At 41.0% G+C, this 18,993-nt stretch overlaps 1 protein-coding gene across 3 annotated transcripts in view; it reads left to right on the top strand.

Annotated features, from left to right (window-relative positions):
* Positions 1–290: 290 nt before the first annotated feature.
* The window catches only part of LOC125460994 (myelin regulatory factor-like protein), a 57,479-nt gene continuing 38,776 nt past the window's right edge, over positions 291–18,993 (top strand). For 2 of the 3 annotated variants that reach the window (XM_048549250.1, XM_048549249.1), the window contains exons 1-6: positions 291–686; positions 5,187–5,277; positions 8,131–8,192; positions 13,768–14,032; positions 14,543–14,637; positions 18,841–18,988. In XM_048549250.1, the coding sequence (XP_048405207.1) occupies positions 641–686; positions 5,187–5,277; positions 8,131–8,192; positions 13,768–14,032; positions 14,543–14,637; positions 18,841–18,988 (707 nt within the window). In that variant the 5' untranslated portion in view covers positions 291–640. Of the gene's footprint in view, positions 687–3,034; positions 3,124–5,186; positions 5,278–8,130; positions 8,193–13,767; positions 14,033–14,542; positions 14,638–18,840; positions 18,989–18,993 lie in introns of all 3 variants that reach the window. The other variant, XM_048549252.1, reaches the window with a different exon arrangement.

Genomic DNA, 18,993 nt, shown 5'->3' with positions numbered 1-18,993 from the left:
CTCGCTTTTTTCATTTAACAGTTTATTGATTTGTTTCTGAAAATAAGTAACCTTGTCACCTTGATTGTTCTTGCCCTTCAACTCTCCTTCTTTCATATCTCATTATTGTCAGTGTTATGACCTTGGTAACTATGAAACAAGCAGTGCACTTTAACAAAGTGCACGGTTTGTTAACTTATGTAATAGTTTTGCCGCCTATGCAATAAAAGTAAATTGCTGTGTCCTGCCTGCACTGTAATGATAAGTGAAAAAAAGGTTTGAAGGTACTGGTCAAAGGTCGAAGTATTAAGAATAAGGAAAGAATTTGTGTATTAAGTGAGCTTATTGAGACTATTCGACAAAGGGCTTATTCAAAATACTTTACCGTCTTGGAATATTGCGCATCATCATGAAGATTTAGCAATTTTCTGTCAGACATTACAATTAGAAATACAATAATTGGACAAGGGTGAATTGTGTGGGGAGATTGAAAACGAATTTTATTTCAGCTGCATGTATACAGAAATGTTCCATGTTGAAACATACCTCTTGACCAGTAAGCTGGGAATGTAATCTTTTTTGAACAGCTAAAGGACCTAAGAGTTTGTTGAAGAGCTTTTAGAGAAAAGTTTCAGGTTTGTGAGCTCTTAAGACTTATCGAATGGATGTTTTAGGGGAAAATGAAGCGCTGCAACAGTTTTTTAAAGGTAAGAAATTTTAGAATAATGTTCTCTGACGTTTAAATTTTGTTTACTTGTGTAATCAGTACAAAGTGATTTTGGAATGAGGACAACTTGGAAGCATAAGCTTAGAAAATAGGAGCTGGTGTTGGTCTCTTTGGTTCTTCAAATCTGCTTCATATGTCAATATGATCATGACTGATCATCCGTCAGCACCGTATTTCTGTTTTCTCCACATACCCTGTAGCTCTAAGAACTATATCTGGATTTCTGTGACAGATTCCATAGGCTCACCACTGGCTGGATGAAGAAATTTATTTTCATCTGGGTCCTAAATTGCCTGCATAGACTGCAACCCCTGATTCTGGCCTCCCTGGTCACGAGGAACATCCTTCCTGCTTTTTACTCTGTGCAGTTCTGTTGCAATGTTATAGGTTTCTGTGAGATTCCCTGCAGCCCTCATTCTTCTAAACTCCAGTGAATATCATCCTAACTGATCCAGAAGGATGCAGCATGTTTAAGATGCTAATTGAGGGGCTCAACGATGCATCCAAGTCATCTCGATTTCTAATTTATACTTTGTCTTCCTTCTGCCTGCCACCCTTCTTCCAACCATCATGACTTTGTATAAATTAGGGTGAACTACATTTCAATGTACTTTTTTAGACCATAGTTATATTCTGTAGCTGTCACAAATCGTAGTGAAGGATAAAATAGATGGCAGACCTACCTGACCAAAACATCTGCTTTTCTAATTGATATGGCTTTAATTTACTTGCTGCTTCCTGTACAGATTAATAGAGGTCAATTGTATTAATCTGATAGAATAATGTTTTTAAAAGTTTTGTTTCAAAAAGGTAACCAAATCCAGAAGGAGCAGCATGCTGTTGAATACTTGATTTCCATGATGATTTTCATTTTCCTTTAATAGTTCCATTATACACTTTGAATAGAGGTAAATGTCATACAGTTCTGACTGAAGACGAATGTAAATGTTTCAGTCATAGCTTTTCCTGCCGCCCCCACAACCCCGGTGCAATAAAACTTAATTGTAACGTATTTTTAATGTTTTTTTCTAGATTTGAATTTCCGAGGATCATTGAAGCCAACTATTTTCCTTTCCATGCCCTGGTTTCCTGTAGTAGCAACGCTCAGATCCATTTTCCCCTCCCCTGTTTCCCATCTGATTCTTCCTTTTAATGCCCAGGGACAGTTCTGTCGTCTCTGTCTGACATCTCATTCTCACTAGATAGTCTCTGGGGTATTTACCTCAATGCATCTCACTAAGCAGTGACAGCTCGCAGGGTCCAATTTACCTGGGTTAATGGGTCATTTTGTTTGCCATTAGGCATCAGCCAAATTTTGCTTACTGTTTGGACCCTCCTGCTCTCAGTTCCTAAACAGCAGCCTGAATTGGAAAGAGTATGGAGTTTTTGAAATACCCTTTCATGAGGGGTTTTATCTCTTAAAGGTTCTCACAGGTAGTTTCAATTTTAAATGTCCATACCAATGGTCCAAAATGAGCTCCTTAGTTTGTTCTTTTACTAGGTGAGTCTGATCAGACCATTTCTTCAGGGTATAGACTGACTTGTGTACCCCTGGCACTAACTGGCACTCGTTTGCTGCCCTTGTAGGTGTACTCTCCTCGGGTAAGAAGGAGTAAACCTCATGAGCCTTTACTATTAGCAGCACTCCTGCTACTTTGTTTTTTCCTTCTGTGTGGACCTGTGAGGTCTATACGACTACTGGAACTGGAAATTAATGTGGCAAACAGCATGGGTATGCTGATTGTTATGCTGTGTAGCCAAGTAGAAATGTTGTCTGTTAGATTGCCCTGTAACTGCAGTGCACAACAATTAACTTTTAAAAGAGATTTAGAGGGTATCCACCTTTTCCTCTTTAAAGGTAGGGAGTAAATGGCCACACTTGAATGCTTCAGCCCTGAAGTCTGAATTAGGTATCTTTCCCTCATCAGAGTTGTCTTAAGTCTCTGTTCTCTGCTTAAGCTGTTTCATTTGGAACTCTTTCGCTGTCTTTCTTAAAACTTTCTGTTGGTCTCTGCCTGTCATTCAGTCACTGTCAATTCCTGGAATCCACTTTTCCCAGTTGGAATTCTATTTCTAATCACTGCAACTCCAGATTTAATTTAATCTGATTCATTATTCTTGCTTTGCACCTCTAGAAATTTTGCCATCTGCTTTGCAGTTTCTGTTTTCTTTGCTTTCTGGTTGAACTCTACTTCTAAGTGCTCAGCTGTGACTTTTAATTCTTAAAAGTGAGGTTTTTAGTTTTACATAACTAATTTTGCCCTCTCCTACAAAGCATTAATTTCAAACATTGACTCAAATACTTAAAATTTTGTTTTTTTTCCTAAGTGACATTTAAAGGAAAATTTGTTTCCCTCACTCCAATTCTGTTTGCCTATGGAATGCCTCAGACACGGCTCTCATTTGCTATAAACCGGGTGAGTAGTGGTTATAGAGCGCCCCTGTTGTTTGGAGAGAAACAATCCCTTGATTAGTCGCAACATTTTCTTTTTTCTTTAGGATGTAACTATCCTACTTCCATTAAACTTCACTAAGCAGGTCAAAATGAACGAGAGCCAATTCCATGGTGTAAGTGAAATGGGAACAGATACTTTCAATGTATTAACAAGAAAGGCCAAGGTAGATAAAGAAGTTTAACTGGTTGGGATCCCTAGAACTAGGGGACATAGTCTGAGGATTGAAGTGGTACCATTCAAGAAAAATGTTAGGAAGCACTTCTACAAACAAAGCGTGATAGAGGTTTGGAACAAGTGCCAGTTGATGCTAGATCAGTTGTTAGTTTTAAATCTGAGATAGATACATTTGTTAAGCAAAGGTATTAAGGGATATGGGCCAAAGCCAGGTATGAGGAATTAGGCCTCACATTAGCTGTGATCACATTAGATGGCGGAACAGGTTTGAAGGGCTGAACAGGCTACTGCTGTTCCTACGTTTGTTTGTCTGCAGTTCCCTTCCAAAATATAATCAAATGTAATATCAAAATCAAATGCTGGGAATGAATTACATAGAAGTGACAGGGGCAGTGGGGAAGAAAGGGATGTGTGGTGCAGACTGGAAATTGAAAGAAATAGAGTTACAAATCTTAAGAATCCCTTGGGTTGTGAGAATGAAAAGATCTCAACCCAATTGTTCAGCCGCCTTTCTGTTAAACTGTGGTGAAGTTTGCAGATCTTGACTTTTTAGTGAAAACTGATTTTTTTTTTCTCTTTTTATTTTACTTTATTCTGCATTTTCACTGCTGCTGGTTTCTGCAGTTGCATCTGGGAGAGGGAACAGTTTCTAGTATACTTGCTATTATCAATCTGTTGCTTTATTTCTGCTTTTGGTCAAAGATTGTTGTGAGTGATACACAGTATCTTTGTGGATTTTAGTGTCCGCCATTGTTTTATTTTCAGCTGGATAGTTATGGGAACCTTTCGTCTTTCAATGCATGAAGTTCTTATGCAAGTGAAGAGTTAAACAAGAGGTGCCAGTTTCTTGACTCCTTGGAGTTTGTGCATTCTTGATTAAACTTGGTACTTCTGAGATGATTTTTGGTCAGGAGACATGGGCTGTGTTGTTGGCCATGACTTACATGGGCTGGTGAAAATATTCCAGCTCATCCTGATCCATCAGCAGTACTGTGAATGCATTTACCTGTTGCTGGCGGCAGTTCTTTCCACGGGCTAAGTTTCCTGACACGTGAGGAAACCTGACAGTCACCAACTGCTAATCACTGCAAAAATCTCATACACGCGGTCTTCCTTAAACATTATATTTTTTGACTGGGATGTCATGATGGAGTTACTCACCTAGCTTTTCCCAGTTAACCTGAAAATAGGCACATCTCTGAGGGTTGAGATCAGGTTTTCCAGTTTTGTTTTTAAATAATTTTAACTCTTCCATCTTCTACCACCCTACTGTTCTTCCTGGAGGCTTAAAAATCTACCCACCCCCAGTTTTGCCCCTGATAACCTTAAGATCCTTTCCATTGTTTCATTTTATTGATACCCATTCCCCATTTTCATTTGGACAGTTATTTTGTGCAGCAACTTTCCTGACCTTCGGTAATGAATGTAAATCCTTTAAGCTAAGTGGCAGACTCCTTATTTGCTGTATTTAAGGTGATTAGGCACTGTAATTGCTTAGTGATTCCTGCTTGTCTGGTAAGATACATTCTTTGCATCTCTTTACACCTGCATAAGGGGTTTGTACTGTGGGCCCAGGGATGCAGGTTGGCTATGCAAAGTCCCCAGTTTGTCCTGAACCAGTTTATTCTTATCATGTCCTCCAGTCATACGTTAGTTGCCTGACGGGAAAATGATTTTGCTTTTTTAAAATAAGCAAGATTATAAATTGAATGAAAATGAAAATGTGATGGTATATCCTATAGTTTTGGATTGATATTTAAGCCTTTAAGTTAATGAATATTCTTTAGTGTCTGCATTATAAAATAAACTTTATTGTACAATGTAGCAATAATTCATTTTTCCCCACTCAGGTCAGGATGTAACTGGAGCATTAGAGAATCCCTTAGTTGATACCAGTATGCTGGAAGCATATATCAGTAATGACTTGGATTCAGGAGCCGTGTAAGTAGTTGATGCTGTGCATGACTCATGGAAGTAATATTTTTAATAGCATTACTGATATGTTTCATGTGTATATTGACCTGTCTTTGAATTGCAGTTGTGGTTTTACCGTAATTATATTTATAACTTGTATTTGACAGAGGTATAATGATGACTTCTAAGTAAAATTTGTGCCAATTAAATTACCTTGTGGACAAAATGCTGATTGAATGATGTGTTTATATCTGTAAATTCTGTGTTGGCTGAATATAGAAAGCTTAGAGGGGGAAATGAAAAAGGAAACAAGAGAACTAAAGACAGAATATGGGAGAATGGAGCTAACACAAAATTGAATCCAAAGGTCTTCCATAAACTCTCAAAAAGTAGGAAGAGTGGTGTAGGGCCAATTGCAAACCAAAAAGAATAATCACATGTGGAGACTGAGAACTTGACTGAGGTGCTAAATAAGGACTCTGCAAATGTTTTTACTAAGGAAGATGATATGACCAAAATTATGGTAAACGATGTCGTTGAGATACACACAGGCTCATAGAAATTGGTAAAGAAGAGCTTATTAGAAATGCTGGTTGCTTCAACGTATCTAAACAAAAATCACCAGGAGAGATTGCACAGGGAAGTAGGAGTGGAAGCTTGAGATACTGACCATCTTGAAATGACAATCAAGGACTAAATTGCCTCAAATAATAGGAACTGCAGATGCTGCAGAATCCGAGATAACAAGGTGTGGAGCTGGACGAACACAGCAGGCTGAGCAGGAAGGCTGATGTTTCGGCCTCGACCCTTCATCAGAAATGGGGATTACAAGAGCATTGAAGTGAGAGAGATCCCTTGAGGTTTGTCCAGAGAGAGGAGGGTAATTTCTTCAGGTTAGGCATCCTTAAAAGAGTCTTCGCGGTGGGGTTAAAATTGTATCAGAGATAATAGGAACTGCAGATGCTGGAGAATCCGAGATAACGAGGTGTGGAGCTGGATGAATACAGCAGGCCAAGCAGCAGCTCAGGAGCAGGAAAGCTGATGTTTCGGGCCTAGACCCTTCATCAGAAATGCTCATCATTTCTGAAGAGTCTAGGTCCAAAACATCAGCTTTCCTGCTCCTAAGATACTGCTTGGCCTGCTGTGTCCATCCAGCTCCACACCTTGTTATCAAGGACTAAATTTCCAATCACTTGAACAAGGATAAATTGATCAATGAAAATCAGTGCCCATTTGCGACAGGAAAATCATGTTTAGCCAATTTAATTGAGACTTTTGATCAGGGTATCAGGAAAATTAATGAATGGTGATGGATTGATGTGACACAAACCTCCCAAAAGCATCTGATTAAGGGTAATATATTTATTAGCAAAATTAAAACCTGGAATACAAGAGACTAGCAGAATGGATGCAAAGCTGTCTGAGTGACAGGAACTGGAGAATAGAGGTATAACTACGGGTAGACGATGGAATGCAATGGGGCTTCCTGCAATCAGTACTTGAGTCACTGCATTTCTTGTTACATATTAATGATCCAGGTTTGGGTGCATGAGCCAAAGTTTCAAAATTTGCAGATGACAGAAAACCTGTGGTAGTGACAGATGTCATGAGAGCATAGACAGTCTGGTGGAATTAGTTGGGCACATGGCAAATGTATCACTTGACACTTCTCTGCATTAAATTACATTTTAATAGGAAGGCTAGTAGAACACCAGAAAAATCTGGAGTATAGGTGTACAAATCATTGAAAGTGTCAGGGCAGGTTAAGAAAAGATGTTTTTGCAAAAGCATGTAATCCTAGGCTTTAAAAATGGACGCATATGGTACAAAACTAAAGAAGTTATGATGCACCTTTTATAAAATTCTGGTTTGGCCTCAACTACACTGCTCTGTATGGTTCTGGGCAACCACACGTCTTGGTGAGGATGTGAAGGCTTTAGAGAGCACACAAAAGATTTATGAGGACAGTTAGAAGGATAGATTGGAGAAGAGAAAGTTCAGAAAAATTTTGATTGTAGTGTTCACAGTTTGGCAGATTCAAGAGAGAATTTGATCCCAGTGAAAGAAAGGATGAGAATCAGAGGACACTGATTTAAGACAATGTTTTGACAGCACCTTCCAAACCCATGAGCGCTACCATCTAGAAGGATAAAGGTAGCCAAAATATGTGAACACCCCCACCTGCAAGTTCTCCTCTGAGCCACACAGCATCCTGACTAGGAAGTCACTGTTCCTTCAGTGTTGCTATCTCAAAATCCTGGAACTGCATCCTTAATGGTGTTGTGAGTTGCGTTAAGCAAATGGATTGCAATGGTTCAAGAAAGTAGCTCACCATCACTTTCTTTAGGGGTATTTCGAGATGGGCAATAGCAACATTCATAAACCCACAAAGGTATCAAAAAAGGTGAGATTTGGAGAAGAACTAAAGATAACACAAAAAGGAGGGCACATTTATGCAGAGTTCCTAGGATCTGGAAGTGCATTGGCAGAGAGCCTAGTTGAGATATGTTTGCAAAAGGGAATTGGAAGAGCACCAGTCCTGTAACTACAGGAAAAATGCAGGAAGTGGAATCAGTTAAATTGGTAAAGTTTCATGGCATGAGTGAGCTGAATGTTCTCTCTCTGTGTCTGTAATCTATAATTCTGTATAATATATCGAGTAGTTCCAATGTAGTTGATTTCCCAGATACTTAAAAATTTCAGTCTATATGTTCTTTCCCTCTCTCTCTCTCTCTCTCTCTCTCTCATCCTCTCCAATTGCTGATCTATGCTATATGTTGTATAATCATGCCTGCATTGATGTGAAGCTAAAACATAGCAGCATGATGTTTGTTTATAATATATATCGCGTTTAAGATAAATGTTTCTTCTTTAATACAGAACTTTACCAGACTCTCCACCGGATTCTGTACCTGAGCACTGTTCACCTCCACAGATGCGAAGTACGTAACAAGTAAAATGTAGTTCCATGTGACTAATGTTGAATTTTGTTAGTAAAATGAAACTTTTGAATGAGTGCAAGTTCGCAATGCTGTAAGTGACAATGAACCTATTTTAATGCTTCGTTTGGCCTTCCGAAGGTAGCAGAAGGCAATTCATCCTGACCCACAATTAACATGATTATGGCTGATCATACACTAGAACATAGAACAGTACAGGCCCTTTGGCCTACGATGTTGTGCCAACCTATTATCCTACTAAGATCAATGTACCCTGCATACCCTACATTTTACTATCCTCCATGTGCCTACCCAAGAGTTGCTTAAAAGTCTCTGAAGTATCTGACCCCACTTACCACTGCCAGCAGCACATTCCACATGCCCACCACTCTCTGGGTGAAGAACCTACCTCTGACATCTCCTCATACCTTCTTCCAATCACCTTAAAATTATGCGCTCTCGTAATAGTCATTTCTGCCCTGGGAAAGTCTCTGACGATCCACTCTGCCTATGCCTCTCGTCATCTTGTACACCTCTATCAAGTCACCTCTCATCCTTCTTCGCTCCAATGATAAAAGCCCTAGCTCCCTCAACCTTTCCTCATAAGACCTGCCCTCCAGTCCAGGCAGCATCGTGGTACATTTCCTTTGCACGCTTTCTAAAGCTTCAACATCTTTCCTGTAATGAGGTGACCAGAACTGAACACAATATTCCAAGTGTGGTCTATCCATGGTTTTATCGAGCTACAGCATAACCATAAGTGTCTTAAACTTAATTCCCCTGCCAATGAAAGCCAACACCCCATACTCTTTCTTTACAACCTGATTAACTTGGGTAGCAACTTTGAGGGATCAATGGACGTGGACCCCAAGATCTCTCTCTCCCTCCATGCTGCCGAGAATCCGACCATTAACCCTGTATTCTGCATTCAAACTTGACCTTCTAAAATGAATCATTTCATACTTTTCTGGGTTGAATTCCATCTGCCACATCTTTGCCCAGTTCTGAAACCTGTCAATGTCCTGTTGCAACCTACAACAGCCCTCCACGCTATCCACTACTCCACCAACCTTCGTGTCATCAGCAAATTTACTAACCTACCCTTCCACTTCCTCATCCAAGTCATTTATAAAGATCACAAAGAGCAGAGGTCCCAGAACAGATCCCTGCAGATCTCCAGTAGTCACTGAGCTCCAGGCTGAATACTTTCCATCTACTACCACCATTCCATTGGACAGCCAGTTTTGTATCCAGACCGCCAAATTTCCCTGAATCCCATGCCTCCTTACTTTCTGAATAAGCCTACCATGTGGAACCTTATCAAATGCATTGCTAAAATCTATATTCACCACATCCACTGTTCTACATTCATTGATGTGTTTTGTCACATCCTTAAAGAATTCAGTAAGGCTTGAGAGGCATGACCTTCCCCTCTCGAAGCCATGCTGACTATTTCTAGTCAAACTGCACTTTTCCCAATAATCACAAATATTATCCCTCAGAATCCTCTTCAATAATTTGCCCATCATAGAAATAAGACTGACCGTTCTGTAATTTCCAGGATTATCCCTATTCCCTTTCTTGAACAAAGGAATGACATTTGCCACCCTTCAATCTTCTGGACTGCTCCAGTGGACAGTGAGGACGCAAAGATCATTGCCAAAGAGGCAGCAATTTCTTCCCTCGCTTCCCGTAGCAACCTTGGGTATATCCCATCTGGCCCAGGGGACTTATCTTTCCCTATTTTTTTCAAAATTTCTAGCACATCCTCCTTCTTAACATCAACCCGCTCAAGCATATCTGCCTGTTTCATGCTGTGCTCATGAACGTCAAGATCTCTCTCAATGGTGAATACTGAAGCAAAGTATTAATTAAGGACCTTCCCTACCTCCTCCTACTCTGCACACAAGTTCCCTCCACTATCCCTGATTGGCCTTACCCTCACTCTGGCCATCGTCTTGTTGCTCACAGAAGTATAGAACGCCTTGGGGTTTTCTTTGATCCTACCCACCAAGGCTTTCTCATACCCCCTTCTGGCACTCCTAAGTCCTTTCTTCAGTTCTATCCTGGGTATCTTGTAGACCTCTAGAGCCCTGTCCGATCCTTGCTTCCTCAACCTTAAGTAAGCTTCCTTTTTCCTCTTGACTAGGTGTTCCATATGTCTTGTCTTCCAAGGTTCCTTCACCTTACCATCCTTTCCTTTTCTCAGTGGGACAAACCTATCCAGTACTTGCAGCAACTGCTCCCTAAACAACCTCCACATATCTGTCGTGCATTTCCCTGAGAACACCTGATCCCAATTGGTCGCAATTCTTGACTAATAGCATTATAATTCCCCCTCCCCCAATTAAATACTTTTCCCATACTGCTTGCAGCTATCCCTCTCCATGGCTATAGTAAAGGTCAGGGAGTTGTGATCATTATATTGAAATGCTCTCCCACTGAGAGATCTGACACCTGGCCTGGATCATTGACGAGCACCAAATCCAATACGGCCTCCCCCTTTCGTCGGCCTATCTACATAGAGTCAGAAATCCTCCCTGGACACAGCTGACAAAATCTGCTCCATCCAAACTATTTGCACTTAGGAGGTTCCAGTCTATACTAAGGAGGTTGAAGTCACCCATGACAACAACCCTATTACTTAAGCACCATTCCAAAATCTGTCTCCTAATCTGTTCCTCAGCATCTGTTGCTACTGGGGGATCTATTAGAAAACTCCTAACAAAGTGGCTGCTCCTTTCCTGTTTCTGACTTCCACCCAAACTGACTCAGTGGATAAACCCTCCTTGACAACCTCCCTTTCTGTAGCTGTGATACCATCCCTGATTAGCAATGCCACTCCCCCACCTCTTTTCCCACCCTCCCTATTTCTGTTGAAACACCTATACCCTGGAACATCCAACAACCATTCCTGCCTATTGTCATATCCAAGTCTCCATGATGGCCAGAACATCGTAGTTCCAAGTCCTGATCCATGCTCTAAGTTCATCACCCTTATTCCTGATACTTCTTGCATTGACGTAGGCACACCTCAACTCATTGAACTGACTGCCACTTGGCCCTATCAACTGCTTATCCTTCCTCACAGATTCTCTGGTTGGTCTATCTGCCTGTACATGGGCTTCCCCATCCTCTGAACTGTAGCTCCGGTTCCCATCCCTCTGCCAAACTAGTTTAAACCCTCCCGAAGAGTTCTACCAAACATCCCGGCCAGTATATTGATGACTTAGCTGCCTTTTACCCTGAACATTCCTGTAACCCTTTACACCACTGGTAATGAAAAGTCCATCAATTTCTACTTGAAACATTTTCAAAGTCTAAGCTTTCACAGTCCCTGGTGTAGATAACTCCAAAGTTGCACAACACTCTTGTTAAAGTATCTCATACTACCTCTGTTCTAGATGGCATCCTTCTTAGTTTAAAACTGTGCCCCAGGTTCTAGGCTTTCCAACAGCTCAATTTTCTGATAACAGCTTTTATTTTCAAGGTTTAAAAATGGAATTATAATTTTCAAACTGCCATAGGCAGATTTTAACCTACCATCTTAGGATTATAGTCCAGGCCTCTGGTTTATTAGGTGTCTACTCAAATACTTCCCAAACTTCCTCCCTGCTCTGATCTCACTTTGAAGTTTGAAAATTGTTGTAACTCTTCAGTGAAAACCTTTGAGTGGTACGACAGTTGTATAGCTGTAAGAAATGGGCAGCAATTACTGCCTCAGCGCATGACCCCAAACTTCTCTTTTCGCAGTTATTGCAGGGGCGGGGTGTGAGGGATGAGTTCCACCTTCCACCCCAACCTTAAGTTCACCTGGACTATCTCCAACACATCCCTCACCTTCCTGGGCCTCTGTCTCCATCTCAGGCAACCACTGAGAAACCGATGTCCATTTCAAGCCCACCGACTCCCACAGCTACCTGGAATACACCTCCTCCCACCCACCTTCCTGCAAAAATTCCATCCTTATTCCCAATTCCTTCGCTTCCGCCGCATCTGCTCTCAGGATGAGGCATTCCACTCCCGTACATCCCAGATGTCCTCGTTCTTCAAGGATCGCAATGTCCCCCCCCACCACCGCGGTGGTGGAGAACGCCCTCGACCGTGTCTCCTGCATTTCCCACAACTCATCCCTCACACCCTGCCCCCACAATAAGCGCCAAAAGAGAATCACCCTCGTCCTTACGTACCACCCCACCAACCTCCGGATACAACGCATCATCGTCCGACACTTCCGCCATCTACAATCCGACCCCACCACCCAAGACATTTTCCCATCTGCACCCTTGTCAGCCTTCCTGACAGACCACTGCCTCCAGGACTCCCCTGTCCGCTCCACACTCCCCTCCAACCCCATCATGCCCGGCACGTTCCCCCCACTTGCTACACTTGCCCCCACACCTCCTCCCTCACCCCCATCCCAGGCCCCAAGATGACTTTCTACATCAAGCAGATGTTCACCTGCACATCCGCCAATATGGTATACTGTATCCACTGTACCCAGTGTGGCTTCCTCTACATTGGGGAAACCAAACGGAGGATTGGGGACACTTTGCAGAACACTTAACGCTCGGTTCGCATTAAACAACTGCACCTCCCAGTCGCGAACCATTTCAACTCCCCCTCTCATTTCTTAGACAACATGTCCATCCTGGGGCTCCTGCAGTGCCATAATGATGCCACCTGTAGGTTTCAGGAACCCTGTAGCCCAATGGTATCAATATGGATTTCACCAGCTTCAAAGTCTCCCCTCCTCCCACTGCATCCCAAAACCAGCCCAGCTCATCCCCGCCTCCCTAACCTGTTCTTCCTCCCACCTATCCCCCCCTCCCACCTCAAGCCGCACCTCCATTTCCTACCTACTAATCTCATCCCGCCCCCTTGACCTGTCCGACATCCCCGGACTGACCTACCCCCTCCCCACCTATACTCTCCTCTCCACCTATCTTCTCCTCTATCAACCTTTGATCCGTTTCCCCCTCTCTCCCTATTTATTTCAGAATCCTCTCCCCATCCCCCTTTTCTGTTGAAGGGCCTAGGCCCGAAACATCAGCTTCTGTGCTCCTAAGATGCTGCTTGGCCTGCTGTGTTCATCCAGCTCCACACTTTGTTATCTCTGACTTTCACGTTGATGCTTACATTCCGTGACAGAAAAAAGAAGAGAATTTATTTCTTTGAGCATTGTGATTAATGAGTAGATATCGATTGAACATGATTACTAACTGGCAACAGAATTTAAGAAGAATTTTCTATTGAGAGAATGTTTGGAATGCTTTCCTATAGTTACAGACCAGAACAAGAACCACTGCACCTTTAGAGAGAAAATTGAATAAATACTTGAAATGTGGAGCTCTGATAGAGAATACGGCAGAGAGAATAGTTTTGAATTATGTATAAAGCCAGCTTAGATGTCAGAGTTCAAATAACCTCATCTGTAGACTTCTATTGCTGACCTTGCATGTGTCTGTACAATTTAAAATGTAACTTTAGCTTTGTTTTCCTTCATCTCACACTCCATTTGAAAATGGCAGAAATGCTTTTCAGCAGGACTATGCTGGAATAATTTTCTCTCATTTAGACATTCAGTATGGCGGTCCACACGGAGCTGGATTTAATTCCCAAACAAATCAGTCTTCAGAGAGCCATCCAAACACTCCATGTAGGTTTACTGAGCTGGTGCTGCCTACTCATTCTAACTTGCCGCAACAACATAGACAAACTGGACTTTGTGAATATTTTATAAAACCTGATGCAGATATCCCTGCAAACAAAACTTCAGAACCACCCAGCTATGTGGATTTCCCGATTCTTCCTGCTCCAGGGAGTGCCAATTGCCACTCTGAGTGAGTAACATTTATATCAATATTAGCACAGGATATTATATTTGAGTTTGACATTGTGGGGTGATTAAACAAAGTTTTTAATACATTTCTAGTTGTTCACAGTATTGTTACAGTTTAGCATACTGAAATACCTTTGACTTAAAACCAAACAATCAAATTAAATGGCTAGTCCAGTAGAGGTAAATAATTGCAACAAAAACAGAAGTTGCTGGAAAAGCTCAGCACGCCTGGCAGCATCTGTGAAGAAAAAAAATCAGTGTTAACGTTTCGGGTCGTCAGAACCAAAGCCGGAACGTTAACTCTGATTTTGTTTTCTTCACATATGCTGCCATACCTGCTGAGCTTTTCCAGGAACTTCTGTTTTTGTTCCTGATTTACAGCATTTATAGTTCTGTCAGTTTTTATTTTGTAAGTAATTGCGATATGGTTTGCACTGGGAATGTCATTCATAAAATCTATAATTTTGCAAAACATAATCTACAGATATTTGACAGTAATTCTCTGTTCTAGATTTTTAATTCAGCATTCAAAAAAGAGGAAGCGTTCAGAATTATGTGAGAATACCATTGAGATGTGGAATGATATTCAAAGTCAAGAAGGCAACAGTAGGTATATTCAGGATGTTTTAAAATTTTCATTTGTATTTGCCAGCAAATTTGAACTTCTTGAATAAGATATTTAGAAATCAAAATTAATTTTATTAAAGTTTAGACTATTTAACTTGATTTAATTTAGAATTAATTTTAGAAAGTTAGCTGCATCTCTTCAAATGATTATTTGGTCAGTGACAGTGAAATGACCATTGTATGTAATTGATCAGATCCATCTGTAGAATCCCTAATAGTAAGCTAACTTTTACTCCTGAAGTTCTGTGCTTGGTTTGAAAATTGATTAGGTTATAGATTACTTGCTGAGGTGGGTATTCTCCCTTTGCAAAGCTAAAATATAGATGTAGACAGTGTTTATTACTCAAAGGGGATTTTTTGAGAAGAAACAAGTGTGGATGAGTTGGACTGAAGGGTCAGTTTCTGTGCTGTATGACTATGACTTTATAATTGTTGATCTCTCAATATTAATAATGCCTGTAGCATTTTTAAGGATAACAGGATGTGGGTGTGGCTGGCTAGTCCAGCCTTTTATTGCCCATCTCAAGTTGCCCTTGGTGGTGAGTTACAGCCTTGAGCTGCTGCGTTCATCTGCTGTGGATAGTCCCACAATGCTTTTAGGGTGGGAGTTCACCATGTAACACGATGGATTTCTGTTTAGGCTAATTTACAATTCTAACCTAGCCTGGTTCTTGCGTGCTGTCTGAAACAGCCTGGAATTTTGAGCCTTTTGTTGAAACATTTCATTGTGAAGTCCAGATTACATTATTAATTGTTTATTTTCATTTCTAAAACAGTTTTATCAAAATTAGATCAAACTTGTAAAAACCACGTTAACTCTGATTTTCTCTTCACAGATACTGCCAGACATGCTGAGTTTTTCCAGCAACTTCTGTTTTTGCTCTAGATCAAAGTTGTCTTCCTCATCAGGACATTTGATTTTTAAAAATTCTAATAAAAACAGGGAATGTCGACAGCCACTATCTCCCATAATGACACATTTGGGAGGAAGCATTCTAGATTAATACAAATGTCTTACTTTTATTGCAATGTCTACTGCTTCATGTATTACCTTGTTCACAATACTGGTTTCTAGTTTTAGCATGTGTAATAGTGTGATTATGCAACATTTACTACCTCTTTAGAATGGTCAGAATTTTATTGGTGAGTCATATGATCTTCAGTGACCAATACCTCAAAATAATTTTTAATTCTTAGGCAATCTATCTATTGGATGGCAGGTATAAGTATAAAGCTTCCAGTTCACAGGAAACTTGACCTGACCATGGGATCCCAATGGATCATTTGTGAAAGTGATGTAATTTAATAGTGTAACAATTTTGGATACCTGAATGTAAATCAAGATTTATTCTTGGAGTAGTTTTGTTCTTTGATACACTATAGTTCCACAGTGCTAGCTCGCCTCTTGTTCTTCTTGTGTTTGCGTAGTCATAATGTGAAATTGGACTTGGTAACAGCCATTTGTCAGAAGATACAAGTATTCATAGGGATCCAAAATGCTATCTGCTATCCATACACAACCGTGTGATGTATAGCTTGTCAGAAGTTGTGTAGGTAAATGGATTGGAGAGCATGCCAGGAAAATGGATAGATTATTACGTCAATTAGTGTGACATCCTGTTTTCTCACTTGCTTAGCTCTTTTCTAGCCCCATATTTCAGTCTTTTATTTTTCCTCAGCCAAAAACAATGTTAAGCAAGCTGAATGATCCCCTATCCCTCACCAGTACTGTTTAATTGCTGGTTTATTGCTCATATTTTGCCATAATTCTCCATATTTTCGGTACTTTCTATTATTTTGTTTTAATTTTCAGATGTCCGTATGAAGTATAGTGGCATGTGATAAAATATTCCTCTGCTGTATTAAAGACTTCTGCCCAAACCAATTGCTTCCATACATTGGGTGAATTTGTAGGTTCTTTCCCTTAGAATCCAGCATGATTGGGAGAATGACCAGTGGAGCCTAATGGCAGCGTTAGCTGTTAGGAGGAGGAGGCTGTATCTCCATGGTGTTTAGGGTGCAGTTTTCCTGCCTGTACCTAATTAACAACTGATGTTTGAGATGTTTGCTGTCCACCAAGGAGATTATCACTGAAATCTGCTAACTGCTGAATTTGCTAATGGCTGTAAACTTCTAAATACTTCACTTGCAGGCTGGTGATGGAGAGCTGAGCAGCAGCTCTGTTTACAGTGTGTTGGTAGGCAACCATCATTCATTCTCCTGACTTCTCTTTCATACTTTGATGCTGCACCCCTGTGGTGTAGTGCACCATAAACTGGGCCCCTCCGTTACTTCAGCCTGAGCAAATATTAAATGTACAGTATCCCCATCTGCCTGACTTTTAGATCAAAGCTGACAGAAAGCATGGACCAGGTTTTTGTACTAAATTATATTTATTTCAACTAACCAGACCATAGCTACAGCTAAACAGGTATGAACCATTGGCATAAAATACTGCTAATTTAATGTGACACCACAGTAGCCCAACGATTAGCACTGCTGCCTCACAAGACCTTGAACCCAGGTTCAATTCTACCCTTGGACAACTGTGTGTGAAGTTTGCACATTCTCCCCGTGTCTGTGTGGGTTTTGTCTGGCTGCTCTGGTTTCCTCCCACAGTCCAAAGATGTGCAGGCTGGGTGAATTGGCCACGCTAAATTGCCCATAGTTGTCAGGGATGTGTAGGTTAGGTGGGTTATAGGAGATTGATCTGGGTGGCATGTTCTGAGGGTCAGTGTAGACTTGTTGGGGTGAAGGGCCTTTTTCCAACTGTAGGGAATCTGATTCTATGAAAATGCTCACTGAGACACTCAGACAATAAATTTAGTGGAAATAGAAAAGCTGTGTAAAGTTGCTTCAATGGTCTTTGATTCATGATTCTAATGATGGGATAATCATTCATTGGCTGGGCAGACTTGTACTTTTCTATGATAATGGGAACTGCAGATGCTGGAGAATCCAAGACAATCAAATGTGAGGCTGGATGAACACAGCAGGCCCAGCAGCATCTCAGGAGCACAAAAGCTGACGTTTCAGGCCTAGACCCTTCATCAGAGCTCTCTGATGAAGGGTCTAGGCCCGAAACGTCAGCTTTTGTGCTCCTGAGATGCTGCTGGGCCTGCTGTGTTCATCCAGCCTCACATTTTATTGTCTTGTACTTTTCTAGATGGTTTCACTGGTTTGTAAGAAGTACAGAGTGGCTGACTGACTCAGAAATTGTCTCTGATTTGTCGATTCAAAAATCACAGTTCACAGCAATTGCAGGCCAGGCAGCATCAGAGGAGTAGGGAAACTGACATTTCGGGTCAGGACCCTCCTTCAGAAAATTCTGAAGAAGGGTCCCCACCCAAAATATCAGCTTTCCTGCTACTCTGACGCTGCCTGGCCTGCTGTGTTCCTCCAGCTCCACACTGTGTTATCTCTGACTCCAACATCAGCAGTTCTTACTATCTCTTACCACAATTGCTGCAGGGCTAGTAACTGGTTTTCTTCAGGTTTAGACTGAATTTTTGGCTGCAGAGAACAGGCAGCTCTTCTCTGAGAGAACAACTGCATACACTTCTATGCTTTTCTCTGTTTCTGTAAGTTGTTTCCAGTTCCTGCCTACTCAGCTGAGAACCAATCAGCTTTAAACAATGCCTTGGTTCCTAATCACCTATCCATTTACAGGAACCCAAGCCACAAAAAAAAGTTCACAACAGGTATGAAATACCTTGCTGTGAAATTACGCATCCATCCTGGTAAATCTTGTTTTGAAAACAGTTTTTGCAGTCCACAATTTTTAAAAGTCAAAAAACTAAAAAGACATGACCTGCACACAGATTTTGCAAGAAGCTCCAATTATTTTGTGCTAACCTGTCCAGTGGTTCAACTACAGTTAAGCACTTGTAAACTACATTCACCAGCATTTCCTGACGACTTTGTTGTTCGTAATCTTCTCCCATATGGATTCTACTTTCCTGGCCTTCTCAGCCAATGTTCTTTCTTGATGTGACCACGTCATTAACACAAGGCCCTTGTTGCTTCACTTTGGTTTGCAGTGGTAATTAAAATATTGAAGACACAATGGGCTGCTGCAGAATGACTATGTAATTAATTCATTTATCTTCTGCAGACAATTAATCTAGTCTATCACTTGAAATATTAAAATTTGAATGTTCATTTTTATTTTTTCAATAATAGATTCTAAAGAACATAGCACCGATATCTACGGTTATGATGATGACAGTCAAAATGGAAGTTGCATGGACTGGAGCTATCCATGTTTGAAATGGCACCATTTTCAACCTAATCATTGGGCAACTTTGTATGACAGTGGTTACAATGAATTGTAAG

Source organism: Stegostoma tigrinum, chromosome 18, assembly GCF_030684315.1.
Source record: "Stegostoma tigrinum isolate sSteTig4 chromosome 18, sSteTig4.hap1, whole genome shotgun sequence".
Taxonomy (NCBI): domain Eukaryota; kingdom Metazoa; phylum Chordata; class Chondrichthyes; order Orectolobiformes; family Stegostomatidae; genus Stegostoma; species Stegostoma tigrinum.
Note: the sequence above shows the minus strand (reverse complement) of the source record. Positions and strands in the feature narration are given on the sequence as shown.